Source organism: Citrus sinensis, chromosome 7 (genome assembly GCF_022201045.2).
Source record: "Citrus sinensis cultivar Valencia sweet orange chromosome 7, DVS_A1.0, whole genome shotgun sequence".
NCBI classification, from domain to species: Eukaryota; Viridiplantae; Streptophyta; class Magnoliopsida; order Sapindales; family Rutaceae; genus Citrus; species Citrus sinensis.
In genome coordinates, this window is record NC_068562.1 from 26,028,889 (window position 1) to 26,043,477 (window position 14,589).

The 14,589-nt window shown below is 33.8% G+C and overlaps 2 protein-coding genes and 2 long non-coding RNA genes across 7 annotated transcripts; 1 reads left to right on the forward strand and 3 right to left on the reverse strand.

The window, feature by feature from the left end:
• Positions 1 to 4,636: 4,636 nt before the first annotated feature.
• Positions 4,637 to 5,119, reverse strand: LOC107175508 (egg cell-secreted protein 1.4-like). The gene has a single exon (XM_015526948.2). The coding sequence runs from the start codon at positions 5,112 to 5,114 to the stop codon at positions 4,695 to 4,697; it is 420 nt and encodes a 139-aa protein (XP_015382434.2). The 5' UTR covers positions 5,115 to 5,119; the 3' UTR covers positions 4,637 to 4,694.
• Positions 5,120 to 8,877: 3,758 nt separating this feature from the next.
• Positions 8,878 to 9,303, reverse strand: LOC107175507 (egg cell-secreted protein 1.4-like). The gene has a single exon (XM_015526946.1). The coding sequence runs from the start codon at positions 9,301 to 9,303 to the stop codon at positions 8,878 to 8,880; it is 426 nt and encodes a 141-aa protein (XP_015382432.1).
• A 633-nt stretch (positions 9,304 to 9,936) lies between these two features.
• LOC107175956 (uncharacterized) lies at positions 9,937 to 12,570 on the forward strand. Of its 4 annotated transcripts, none has more exons than XR_008050672.1 (3): positions 10,032 to 11,613; positions 11,708 to 12,112; positions 12,254 to 12,570. It is a non-coding gene; the product is annotated as an uncharacterized LOC107175956 (long non-coding RNA). The 4 variants fall into 4 exon arrangements; XR_008050673.1 differs by lacking the exon at positions 12,254 to 12,570 and having other exon boundaries at positions 10,038 to 10,272; positions 10,425 to 11,613; positions 11,708 to 12,011; XR_003064645.2 differs by lacking the exon at positions 12,254 to 12,570 and having other exon boundaries at positions 10,044 to 10,272; positions 10,695 to 11,613; positions 11,708 to 12,011.
• Positions 12,571 to 12,717: 147 nt separating this feature from the next.
• LOC112496301 (uncharacterized) lies at positions 12,718 to 14,185 on the reverse strand. The gene is made up of 2 exons (XR_008050674.1): positions 13,741 to 14,185; positions 12,718 to 13,113 (listed from the first exon to the last, which is right to left on the reverse strand). It is a non-coding gene; the product is annotated as an uncharacterized LOC112496301 (long non-coding RNA).
• Positions 14,186 to 14,589: the final 404 nt, after the last annotated feature.

Here is a 14,589-nt window from a genome sequence, read left to right on the forward strand (position 1 = left end):
ATAAACCACCAGTGATGAAGGTATGATTAAAAAAAAAGAAAGCTCAGATTTTGTTTTGTACTTTAAGTATTGCCCTATAACTCTCAATGATCTGCTCTCTTAACATAAAAAGAAAACTTTATAATGTCTTTTGATATTTGACATAAACAATAGTAAAATGTGTTTTAATTTCTTGCTTCATTATGCACAGTACATGCCATGAACATGAAGTCATGCACTGTCGCCATTTGTCTATTTTCATTATACTTTGATGCAACAGGGAGTTTATTAATAGAATTACAAGAAAATTTACATAATTATACATTTTGTAAACTCCATCTCACTGCAGCAAATTGGAGGATTGAACGTAACCTACGCTCAAATGGGACAACTTATGTTACGGTAAGTTGATTTACTTTATGTTTCGATCCCATTGATGAATTTATTCCTTGTTATTAAGTTAATTATTGGTGAAGCTTATTGTGAGATTAAAGATTTGGTTTCAAATAAGAGATTTTGTTAAATGGAAGTAGCATGTTTGAGAATATTTGTTGTCAGAATCAAGTGTTTGATGCAATGAACTAACTGCTCGATGAAACGTTTCAATGAGCTCCTCTACACCAAGCCCCCGTCAGCAGGGGTCCTTTGTGTATCAGCAGCATATGATTGGGCATGAAGACAGGTGAAGCTGTCCTATATGTGCAAAGGACATTTGATAACAGCCTTTAGAGCAAATTGAACATTGCCATTAGATCCATATATCTTATAGCTGTGTAGTACTTTGTATATGTTTTAATGAAATATTATGCTGTGCCGTTTTGCTATCCTTTGATATTGGGTGTAAATCAGTCGATTTTATTTACTATATGGAAAGCTATGATCTCTAGTCAATTTCATACAAACTTATTAATTTAACAAACTTGTGTTGTTACAATTTTACTTCACAGTCCTCTCTCTTTCCTCCATTCTCCATAAAACCCTCATAGAGATTCAACTTCTCTTCGTCTTTTTGTATTTCTCTTAATAAAAATAAAAATAGAAAATCAAAGACTATTATATGATCAACATGGCTCTCAAAAATGTGCTTCTTCTTTCGGTTTTGGCATGCCTCATGTCGTCATCATATCCATATGCAACCGCATCCAGGGAGCTTCCCCTCAAGCAGCACGAGGCTTGATGCCATCAACAAAAATGGCCTATTTGAAGGCTGGATCTCAGTTTTGCGGTTAATTCTTTCTCGAAATACATTGTTAATTTTTTTTTGTCGCTGGCAAGACTGATCGTGCCCCTGAATGTCGCATGCCGTACCATTTGCACCATTATGCATGAATGTTGGCCTTCCATGCCCACTTCACTGGGCCTCTCATCCGACAAAGCCAAATTAATACTAAAAAGCTGCTGCCATGCATCAACTAATCCTCCAGCTGCCTCTCCAGTTTCAAGTTAAAGGTTTCTTGTTTCGTGTTGTTTAGTTTCTGTTTTGTCTTCTGATATTCTCGCCTGTCTACATAAGTCTTGGAATTTCTCTCATATTTTGCTAACTCTATCAATAATGACCCTTATTTGAAATAAAAGTTAATTCATTGGTTAGTTGCACAAAGATTGCTGATTATTTTAACTTAAAACTATATTTGCTTATATTTTAGGGAGATTGCCAATTTCCCCCCTACAGTAACTAATATATACCATTTTCCCCCCTGCTGTTTTTATAATGGCCAAAAACCCTCCTTGATAGCATAAGTTTATAATATTACCCTTATTTTCAACTACTCTTTTATTTATATTTATTATAAATTAAATAAATGACATGAATAGAAACTAAATAAAAAATTTAAGCATTAAAAACAAGAAATATATGTTTTAATATGAGAAAAAAATTAATAACAAATTTTTTTTCTTTTACTTATTTTGTAAAAATTTTCTTATAATAAATATATAAGAAAGTTATTATAAAATGATAAAAAAATTATTATAAGAAAATTTGAATGACTAATAAAAATTTATTATAAGATAAATAATAAAATATTTTGCCTATACTTTTTACATTTAATTTTAAAATATTACAAAATGTTTATTATAAGAAAATGTTCACAAAATAAATAATTACAAGAAAAAATTTTATTATTAATTTTTTCTCATATCAAAACATATATTTCTTGTTTTTAATACTTAATTTTTTTATTTAGTTGCTATTCATGTAATTTATTTAATTTATAATAAATATAAATAAAAGAGTAATTAAAAATAAAGGTAATATTGTAAACTTATACTGTCATGAGGTTTTTTACCATTATAAAAATAACAGGAAGGTAAATGATATATGTTGATTACTGTAGGGGGAAAAGGGACAATCCCCCTATATTTTAATATAACGTGTGCATTTATGTGTGTATATATATAAGTATCTTAGCTGCCACATATTTCTTTTACAATCTAGTAGAACATAGCTGTAAGTACCATAAAGTTTGGTCACTTACACCAAGCCACGTGTCAATAAATACACTATAGATTTTGAGACTCTGGATGTGCCCAGTACAAATAGATAAAGAAGAGAAATATATTACTGCCAAATGCCAATATATTATTGAGGCAGCTAAATGGTAAGCGGATTTGCTGCAGTGGAAGACCTGGGTAGCTTGGCGCTGATAAAGAAGAAGAAAGCTTCAAGAGTTTGTGAATGCGGAAGAGAATAGGTTACAAGGTTAATTGGTTGCAGACTTACGGGTGGTGGGGTTTCGTCAAGGCCAAGTTTAGGTGGTACAATCTATTATTATTACCTATCACGATTTGCAGCTCACGCACTTCTCAGGTGATCATAATTCACGAGGAAAAGTGCTGGGAATTTTTTACTTCTCACGCTAGGGAAGCCTGATTTTAGGCCTTCTATGTACAGAAGAATTTCTCCTATTCTATATATGCATATTGAAAAGGATTACTTGCAAGGAAGGCTTCTAGGGAAAGCCTAATATGTTCTTCAAAAGATGACTGCAATGAAGTTGTCACATGTGAGTGTCTCATTAGTATGGATATTGTGACAGTGTTTCAAGGGCCAGAGAAATATTTGATGAGCTGTCTAAATCAGGGAAGGACATGAAAATTTCAACCCCTGAATGCGATGCTTGGGGCTTACTACATCAACGGTTTGCCAATGGAAACAGATTTGGAGACTTGCAGTTCTTCTCTGGCTATTTCACAATCTGCAAGTGCCAAAACTGATTCAAGCAGGTCACTGAGTACTGTAAAGACTGAGATTGAAGAAATAAAAAGACAACTTTACATTCTTCTGATTCCTTCCAATCAAGCCTTAGCTAAATTGAAAACAGAGTCCGTATGGCATGGGAATGTTTGACAGGCTGGCTCCTGAATATTTTGCTGTTGAGCTGATTTGTAGTTAATATCATTATCAAACAATGTCATTTCTAATTCCACTCCATCATACGAGAAATTGAACCTTCTATGAATTATGAGAATACAACCTCAATTAAATTAATACTCTATAAATTAGTATTTTAATTGAATAATAAATTTTGCTAGTCCCTAACTTAGGGTTAACTTACTAAATTATAGTTCGATTAATCAATAAATTTTTCTTGATCCCAAAGCTATTATGGTTCTAGTTATTTCTTATTTTCAAGTCTTTGGTCTCAATAGTCAATACCCACATTCTAACAAACGAAGTGGCAAAACAGCTCCGATTCTTCAACTAGATTCTGAATAATCACAGACTCACAGTTTGTTGCTTTTTATGATGTCCATGAGAATTCAATTTTTATGTCAGGTTACGGCATGAAACTGACTTAATAAATCACTTAATTTTAATAAAATGTAACCACTCAATTCCCATATGTAACATTAATGGAGGTAATTGTAACTGCTAATAATGTCACGAGTCATTAACAGCTGACAGAAGAAAAGTTCACTTATCTTAATTTGAAAGTTTTCTTGCACAAGAAACGAATTTCTGAATTTCAATCACAATACATGATTCTTCCTCGTGTAATTTATAAATGAACTGTATTTACCCACATGCACACGTAGTGACGTAGTTTAACTTAATTTGATTGCTTATGCAAATTTTGGGGTTTTGACCCAATAGTCTTGTCCGATTGATAATGTAATAACTTTTTGGGGGGATACTTTAGGGGCTCTTTACAAGCCTTTGGTTCTCTTGCTATTTCTTTCATTTGAATAACAAGCACATTTCCAACTATGAAACCAATTTTACTGTCATAAAGTTATTCTCAAAAGTAAAAATAAACCCTATTTGGATTTAATTAATTATTGAGGGTTCTTAAGTACAAAATTTGCAACCATCCATCAATTGCCATGTTATAAAACAGATTCAGAAAAGTTTATAAATGGAGATCGGAAAACATTATATATTATCAGTCTGTTTTTTAGCGTACGTCGTCAAAATAGACTTATTAGTCTATATCGTGTAATTCAGTCTCTTGATTTTGCATTACTACAATTCCATTCTGATTTTTAGTGTGAGCCATATTGTATTCTATATGAGCAGAATTTAACACGACATGAAACCAATTTAAACTAGATAATCATCTCCACACAAGAAACCATAGATCAAGAGGCAAGACTTCCATAAAAAAAACACGAAAAATAAAGCAAAGCTAGAACTAAAAAACCCTTTTATTTATTTAAAATTGCATTTACTAAATTAACACCATGGAAATAGAAGTGCCATTGATGCACCTTGTCTAAGTCAAAACCTTGGAAACCTGAGGCTGATATATCACCGCGGGGCCACCTGGAGAAGGAGCAGAAGATGCATCACAGTAGCCTCTCAATATGTTCCCTTCTTCGGCAGTGAATCCGAGGGAGGTGAGCATGGTAGGCCAGCAATTACGGGTGATGATATCAATAGCGCGGCAACAGTCAGGGCCAATATCAGCCTGGCCATTAAGGAAGAATATAATAATCTCATTTGAGCAGGATTTCAGCTCCATTAATGCGTTCCAGCACTCCGTTAGACTTCCGCTAGCTTCAAGTCTTGTTGCAAGATTGTAGCCTAGTTTCATATTGTTGTTGAGGTGATCATTCCTGCTAGTTGCATTTGCAATATTTGCCATAATCAGACAAGTGAGGGCCAAAATGAAAAACGCATGCTTTAGAGCCATTGCCATTTTTTGTTCTTTTGTGTTGTGTTTATGTTCATGTGGGATATCATATTTTTTGTTGCTATTTATAAATTAAGGTGAGGAAGAGGAGAAGACTGATTAAAAATGTTGATAAATTATTGCGTAATTTATGATCAAGAATAATTTTAATTAGAGAAGATAGTGGGTCTTTTGATAAATGGTTACAAATTGATTGTGTAATAATAGTCAAATTAATTATGAGATCTTAAGAGAAGATGAAAAGCCAAATTTGAAATCTCTATACAACTTCAATACATTGATGCTATTTATATACTAATTATTGGGAGATTTAGCTGTTGGGTTACCCTAGAGCTGTTGAAATCAGCTCATTTCAGATCATAATTCTACAATAAGTACATTTCAATGTGACTAAGAAGCTGTAGCATCGTCAGTTTTGCTCAATGACTAAAGATATATAGATGCTGAATTTAGAGCGCAAATGGTTTCTATCTCAGGTGCTATATAGTAGGAAGTCCCATTGAGTAACTTGACTTGCAAGCATGACAAAATGCTAGACAGAGACTTACTTATAAAGATATATATATTTTAATGCTTAAACAAGGCGGTCAGAGTCAATTTATGATGATGCGTAGAAGAATTTAAATGCAAGCTACTCTGAATTCAGATTGATGAACTTTTACATATTGAGTTTCATTTACAAAGTTGGCTGACTATAGAATAACATTGCTCCAACATACAAGACATTTATCAATTTTTAACTTTTTAATAGAACTTCTCTAAAGTAATAATAATAATAATAACTCAAGGTGTTTTTGTGTATTAGAGTTGGTTGAATTTCTCATGAAACAGCCCGTTTAGACGCAATTTCCTTTTGGAAAGATGTAATTGATGAATTGGTTCTGTTTATGATCTGTATCAGTACAAAATCCCATCATTTTCACCTCAAAACTTTTTGTTAGGCAATTGAACCGCGCGATCATAACGCTCATTAATCACATGAATCTTTACTTCGAAGTCATTTCTCCATTTTGATAATTAATATAGCGTATGTAATTGCACGCGACTATCATTTTTTTAAATTAATCACGTTATTTTTTTATTCCCATACGAAGGATTTCAACCAAGAGATATTATCAACTCTCTTAAAACAAAAATAACACATTGCGCACTTTAATTTAACTTGGAAGAAGATTAAAAGAAAAACTTTATTTAATTAAAAAAACTTTAGTTCTTTTTTTTGGGGGGGGGGGGGGTGGGAGGCTGGGGAATCTCCGGTCAATTTGATACGACAACAAATAATTAAGACGCTCCTTCGATTTGAAGCTTAGGCGTTTCTTGACTATAATTGGCTTCTGTGGTTTCCGCTGCAGGCGGTGCCCATTTGCATCCCTATCCCCCGTGCTTACTATTGACGATTTGTCGTCTTATAAAAACTCTTAAAGCTACATGTCTGTTTTATTTTTGGTAAAAGGAGGTAAGGCATGTTGATAGGCTCGTTCTTTTACCAAAAAAAAAAAAAGAGGTAAGGCATGGAAAAAGCAACTGAATTGGAACCATTTTTCCAGTGATTGATTATTTGCTTATTCAAGAGGTTTTTGATTAGTATATTGCCTTTATGTTTACGAGAAATATGTTACTGCCAAATGCGAATATATTATTGAGGCAGCTAAATGGTAAGCAGATTCGCCGCGGTGGAAGACTTGGGTAGCTTGGCGCCGATAAAGAAGAAGAAAGCTTCAAGAGTTTATGAATGCAGTTACAAGGTTAATTGGTTGCAGACTTACGGGTGGTGGGGTTTCGTCAAGGTCAAGTTTAGGTGGTACAATCTATTATTACCTATCTCGATTTGCAGCTCATGCACTTCTCAGGTAATCATAATTCACAAGGAAAAGTGCTGGCCATTTCCTACTTCTCACGCTAGGGAAGCCTGATTTTAGACCTTCTATGTACAGAAGAATTTCTCCTATTCTATATATGCATATTGAAAAGGATTACTTGCAAGGAAGGCTTCTAGGGAAAGCCTAATATGTTCTTCAAAAGATGACTGCAATGAAGTTGTCACATGTGAGTGTCTCATTAGTATGGATATTGTGACAGTGTTTCAAGGGCCAGAGAAATATTTGATGAGCTGTCTAAATCAGGGAAGGACATGAAAGTTTCAACCCCTGAATGCGATGCTTGAGGCTTACTACATCAACGGTTTGCCAATGGAAGCAGATTTGGAGACTTGCAGTTCTTCTCTGGCTATTTCACAATCTGCAAGTGCCAAAACTGATTCGAGCAGGTCGCTGACTACTGCAAAGACTGAAATTGAAGAAATAAAAAGACTTAATTTTACATTCTTCTGATTCCTTCATATCAAGCCTTGCTAGATTCAAAACAGAGTCCGTATGGCATGGGGATGGTTGACAGGCTGGCTCCTGAATATTTTGCTGTTCAGCTGATTTGTAGTTAATATCACATTATCAAACAATGTCATTTCTAATTCCACTCCATACGAGAAATTGAACCTTCTATATATTATGAGAATACAACGTCAATTAAATTAATATTCGATAAAATAATATTTTGATTGAATAATAAGTTTTGCTAGTCCTGACTTAGGGTTTACTTACTAAATTATAATTGGATTAATTAATATTAGCTTAATCAATAAATTTTTCTTGATCCCAATGCTATTAAGGCTCTGGTTATTTCTTATCTTCAAGTCTTGGTCTCAATAGTCAATACCCACATTCTAACAAACGAAGTGGCAAAACAGCTCCGTTTCTTCTACTAGATTCTGAATAATCACAGACCCACAGTTTGTTGCTTTTTGTGATGTCCATGAGAATTCAATTTTTATGTCAGGTTACGGCATGAAACTGACTTAATAAATCACTTAATTTTAATAAAATGCAACCACTCAATTCCCATATGTAACATTAATGGAGGTAATTGTAACTGCTAATAATGTCACGAGTCATTAACAGCTGACAGAAGAAAAGTTCACTTATCTTAATTTGAAAGTTTTCTTGCACAAGAAACGAATTTCTAAATTTCAATAACAATACATGATTCTTCCTTGTGTAATTTATAAATGAACTGTATTTACCCACATGCACACGTAGTGACGTAGTGTAATTTAATTTGATTGATTAAGCAAATTTTGGGGATTTAAGCCAATAGTCTTGTCCGATTGATAATGTAATAACTTTTTGGGGGGATACTTTAGGGGCTCTTTACAAGCCTTTGGTTCTCCTGCTATTTCTTTCATTTGAATGACAAGCACATTTCCAACTCTGAAACCAATTTTACTATCATAAAGTTATTCTGAAAAATAAAAATGAACCCTATTTGGATTTAATTAATTATTGAGGGTACAAAATTTGCAACCATCCGTCAATTGCCATGTTATAATACATATTCAGAAAAGTTTATAAATAGAGAGATTGGAAAACGTTATATATTATCAGTCTGATTTTCAACGTACGTTGTCAAAATAGACTTATTAGTCTATATCGTGTAATTCAGTCTCTTGATTTTGCATTACTACAATTCCATTCTGATTTTTAGTGTGAGCCATATTGTATTCTATATGAGCAGAATTTAACACGACACGAAACCAATTTAAACTAGATAATCATCTCCACACAAGAAACCGTAGATCAAGAGGCAAGACTTCCATAATAAACATGAAAAAGTAAAGCAAAGCTAGAACCAAAAAGACTATTTTAATTATTTAAATTTGCATTAACTAAATTAACACTATGGAAATAAAAGGGCCATAGATGCACTTTATCTAAACCAAAACCTTGGAAACCTGAGGCTCATATGTCACCTCGGGGCCACCTGGAGAAGGAGCAGAAGATGCATCACAGTAGCCTCTTAGTAGGTTCCTTTCTTCGGCAGTGAATCCGAGGGAGGTGAGCATGGTAGGCCAGCAATTACGGGTGATGATGTCAATAGTGCGGCAACAGTCAGGGCCAATATCAGCCTGGCCATTAAGGAAGAATATAATAATCTCATTTGAGCATAATTTCAGCTCCATTAACGCGTTCCAGCACTCTGTTAGGCTTCTGCTATCTTCAAGTCTTGCTGCAAGATTGTTGCCTGGTTTTATATTGTTGTTGAGATTATCATTCCTGCTGGTTGCATTTGCAATATTTGTCATGATCAGGCAAGTAAGGGCCAAAATGAAAAACACATGCTTTAGAGTCATTGCCATTTTTCTTTTTCTTTTTTTTGTTGTGTTTATGTTCATGTGGGATATCATATTTTTTGTTGCTATTTATAAATTAAGGTGAGGCAGAAGAGAAGACTAATTAAAAATGTTTATAAATTATTGCTGAATTTATGATCAAGAAGGTTTTAATTAGAGAAGATAGTGGGTCTTTTGATGAATTGTTACATATTGATTGTGTAATAACAATTAAATTAATTATGAGATCTTGAGAGAAGATGAAGAGTCAAATCTGAAATCTCTATACAACTTTAATACATTGATGCTATTTATATACTAATTATTGGGAGATTTTGCCTGTTGGGTTACTCCAGAGGCGTTGAAATCAGCTCATTTCAGATTATAATTCTACAAAATAATTAAGTACATATCAATGTGACTAAGAAGCTGTAGCATTGTCAGTTTTGCTCAATGACTAAAGACATATAGATGCTGAACTTAGAGAGCAAATGGCTTCAATCGCAGCTGCTATATATAGTAGGAAGTCCCATTGAGTAACTTGACTTGCACGCATGACAAAATGCTAGGCAGAGACTTATTTATAAAGATTTTTTTTAATGCTTTCACAAGGCGGTCAGAGTCAATTTATGATGATGAGTAAAAGAATTTAAAGGGTCCAGCTACAGTGCTTACGTGATTTGAAATCACGTTTTTTTGTCTTATCTTAACTTGCCCTTAGATTCCACAGAGAAATATCCAACGGCTTTGAACTAACCTATGGTCATAAAGTTGTTAACTGGTTACCGGCATGACCAAGCCTTTGAAAAAAACATGGGTTAGAAATATTATCGGCGGCATATGGTTAAGGGGTTTGTGGTGGTGCTTGTTAGATTTATCCAGCCTTTTTAGATAACAGAGAGATCGTTCAGGAGCTGTACTGGAGGGGTTTTTATAAGATCAAATCATTGACGGAGAATCAAATGCTGGCGATTGAAGGTGAAAGTGGAGATTGAGGTAGGTTTTTAATAAGAACTGCGGAGTTGGGGGTGTTAATTAGCGTGCCTGTTAGTTTTTTTTGCATAAATTTATAATGGGCATATTGGGACTTTGAAATTATAAGGGTATTCTCGATTGTACATGTCATTGATACTGTTTTTTCTTCCTAGAACAACTCCATAGACCTCAACAGAGGTGTTCCTGCTTATTCCTTGGTCTGACACAGTCAACAAACTTTGGCATACTTTTGTCTCGTTAAATAATGAAAATGTTGCTCTGTGGGCTGCTTTTCTTATTTGTCATATCAGGGAATTTAAATATGGTATGCAATCATGCAGATGTTTTGAAGTCATGATAAAAATAATATGTGTTTGTCGGAACCTTCTTATGTGGTAATATGATTGCAAACTTGTCATTCTTGGCTGTTGAAATTTGCGCAGCTTCCACATCGCTTGTCATGGAGAATAGAAATACACTCTTCATATGCCCGGGAATTAGTCAAGTATGGCTTGTCTGCACAAAACCTTTTGATTAATCATGTCAATTTTAAATAGATTAGCTTTTAATACAAAATCACCCATTACATATTATTGCACAAGATTTTGATTTGCACCAGGTATTTGGTCAGCAAATGGCCAGATTCACAAGGAAGTTTTTTTTGGGGATCATAAAACAGTGTTTTCTTCCTTCTTTGAAATTATGCATTCGGAATCGGATACCCATAATATATGTGTAGGGAGTACTAGATTTACGTACTTGGCTTATGATGATAAATTTTCCGTAATGTAATTTAGATGGATTGATTTTAGTAGGCATTTGAATGTGTATTGAGGCAATCATCGAAATAGGCTTTGTTGTGTTTGCCTTTTAAACTAGCCTACTTGTGTCGAAATAGCTTGTCCAATGTAGATAATATAGCAATTGTCAGTAATTACATGGAATTTTAATTTGTAATGGTTGTATGATATGTAGTCTCAAATCACTGATTTAAAGCCACGAAAGAAGGTAATACCAGTTTAAGCGATATTTATGATTTATTTTACCGAAGGCAAGAATGGAATTGGGGACAGTTCGTAAGCGGAAGGCATTCAATTCTGATAGTTTTATTGAAACAATGACTGTTGTCAATGGTGAAGGAAATGAACCCAACGCAAAATAGTTATGGATTTGTCGACTTCTTATAAGTTTGTGAAATAATGACAAAAAACTTTATCGATCAATTATTTCTTTGCATATCCAAGATTGAATCTGATTTTTGCTAAAGGAGAGGTTTTGGTTGCAATCTTTAAATGTTTATTGGGGAAGCGGTACATGGGATGAAGGCAGGGAATGAAAGGGCATGCATTACAAGAGAGATTAGTAAGTTGGAAGTGATGTTTATTTTATTTTTTATTTTGGTTGAAATACAATATTTTAGGAATGATATGTAATAATATTCATTGAATTCTCGTAGGATCGAAAAGAAATAGGATTGGAATTTAAGAACCTACCTCCAAGCGGAAAAATCAAATATATAAGTCAGTCGCACAAAGTTGAGAAAGTTGCTGATGAGGAGGCAAGATTTAAGATTCCTTTTGTGATTGAATATTCCAAATGCCTACAATTTGGGCTACTTTTCTGTTTGTTGTATCAGGGGAATTCAATGTGGCGTCAAATCTTATTTTGTATGTTTTGATACCATAATTACAGTTTCTGCACTGCCATGAATGTTGTGCGCGGGTTTAATACTTATATCGTACTTGTCATTGCTCTATTTTAATCTTGTTCTTAGACTACATTGCTCATGAATCATGATGGTGCTTGGGTGAATAAACTAATTCTATCCTCTAGACAGTTGTTGGGTTGTAATGTTACTGAGGTATAACTTTATATCCGTCTTTAGTATCTAGAAAAATAAGGATTTGATGCACTAAATTACTCCACACTCCATACGTAACTATTTCTGTAAATGTACTTGATTTGACTGATAAATTTGCTTTTGCCTTATGTGGTGCTGCAGTGACGTCAGAGCGGATTATTTTGGAATGCTTTTCCCTCTATACTTAGATAATCATGTCCAACGCACACCATTGTCTCCAACATTTGAGTGGTCATTTACAAGAGGCTTTTCTATTGTCTATAGATGATTCTTCATTACACTATTAAGTTTGGAGAAAGAAATAAGGAAAAACAATGAAAGAGTAAAAAGATAAAGGAAGAAAGCAGAATAACAAACTGAAAATTGGTTATTATACATGTAAATTGAGTGACAACAATTATTAGAACTGAGTGACAGAGTGAACAAAATTCCTTGAAGAAAATGGGGGGCCCTTTTGAAGGTAATATGATGATCTAATTAAAAAAAAAAAGACAAAAAAGAATGAGTAAGTTAAAATTATGGTGCTTGGAACAAAATGAGATAAGTTAAGATTATGATGCCTGAAACAAAAAGATGCACCATTCTAAATAGCTTAACATTAGATATATGTTCAGTTCAAAAATTGATACTTGGTCTTTCCTGTAATGTTGGATAGTTTTTTCTCTTGGCTTCTGGAAAAACAGTGAGACAAATTTCCCACAACATTTCATGAATTGAAGTTTCTATCACTCAGGAAGTAAGTACAAAAAACTGATACCACAATAATCATGATGTTTCATCAGTCATGCAAATCCCAAACATAAACTAAATTGTAGCATTATGACCATGTACTGAACAAGAAGTAAAACTTGTATGCTGATAAATTTTGCCAGTCCCTCACGAAGGTTAATCCAAGAAACCTGCACTGTCCTTCCATCTCTCTGCGCACCAATATGCTTAAGATCATTTGCGATTCCCTCAACCGTTGGAATCGCAACACCTTGAACACGTAAAAAGTCAGCCTAATAGTAACCATAGAAGAGACCCATAAAAAAAAAGACAAAATAAAGGTAATTAAACAATTGTAGAAGGATTCATTTTTTTCATAAGACAAATTAATGATCTAAAATGGTACTCACATAAGACTAAAGAATCATCAACAACATCCGCATTAGAAAACATACTTAAAGACATATTTAAACAAAAAGCTATATATCCAAGAACTTCAAAACAAATGCTTAGATACTGTATGTAAAAATCATGGTAAAGCCTCCAGGCCCTCTACAAAATTAAAATTAGAGATGAACTTCTTCTTCAAAAGAAAGGGGGAAAAAAAAATCATGAACCAACATATTCAGTTCCAAAGATCTAATTTATTCTATTATACAAAACATGGACATTACTATTATATCCTACTATTGGTAAGCAATTAAGCTAATAACGAATATGTGCATCTATAAGAAATCTAGGCAATAGGCTCCAAAAGAAAATCGAATACTTGTATACTTTAATTTGTCATACAAAAGAAAAAAAAACACTGGAAAGTAAATCAATAAGATTAAGGAAATGCAAGAGAATTCTAGAAATTTTGAAGAAGAAAATTCTGGAAACAAGAATTGAGGAGAATTGAAAGAATAAAAGGAACAAACCTGGCGGTAATTTGGAACGCCGTCGATTTAAGGAGTCAAGCATTTGTTTTGACAGCCAGGAAAATGGTCGCTCACTCATCTCCAGCCGCTGTTGCAGATCACTAAAGCAAATTGGACGGTTGAGATTGCTCAAATTGAGGAGAAGTACCAAAAGAGAAAGGGGAGAAGTTCAGAGCGCCATCAGCAAACAGCCGACGGGAGTGGGAACAAGCAGAAGTAGACGCTGCTGTCAGTGCTAATGATATTAACCCTATTACATATGCTTTCCCTAATTTCTTTCTTCCATTTTTTCCACAAAAAATTGGAGTTCTTTTCAACTTCGAACATAAGTTGTTAAATGGGAATGCGACCAAAACAAAGGTTCTTACCCTTAACTATATAGGCAGTAAATAAACTGATTTATTCAAGAAATTATTTTATAACATTACATGTGAATTTTGGTCCCAACGGAAATTGGCATGGATGCAAAGAGTAGTTTCAGCGTAGACTTGCATGTAACGGGTTGTTGCATTCAATAACGTGTTTGTTGTTTGCAACCAGTTACTTGTAACTGTGTAGCAGATAATTGTAAAATTTTTGGTGACCGGCTCCTAACTTGTTCATCAAGTCATTGTATGTGTATCTTTTCAATCCGTCAGATTTTATCCAACGGTGTCTTTGGTAAAAGACAAAATTCCGTGATTTGGAATCACAAATGCAACGTAGCCTTGTCCGAATCTAAATGCAAGCTACTCTGAATTCAGATTGATGAACTGTTAGACATTGAGTTTCATTTACAAAGTTGGCTGACTATAGAATAGCATTGCTCCAACATACAAGACATTTATCAATTTTTAACTTTTTAATAGA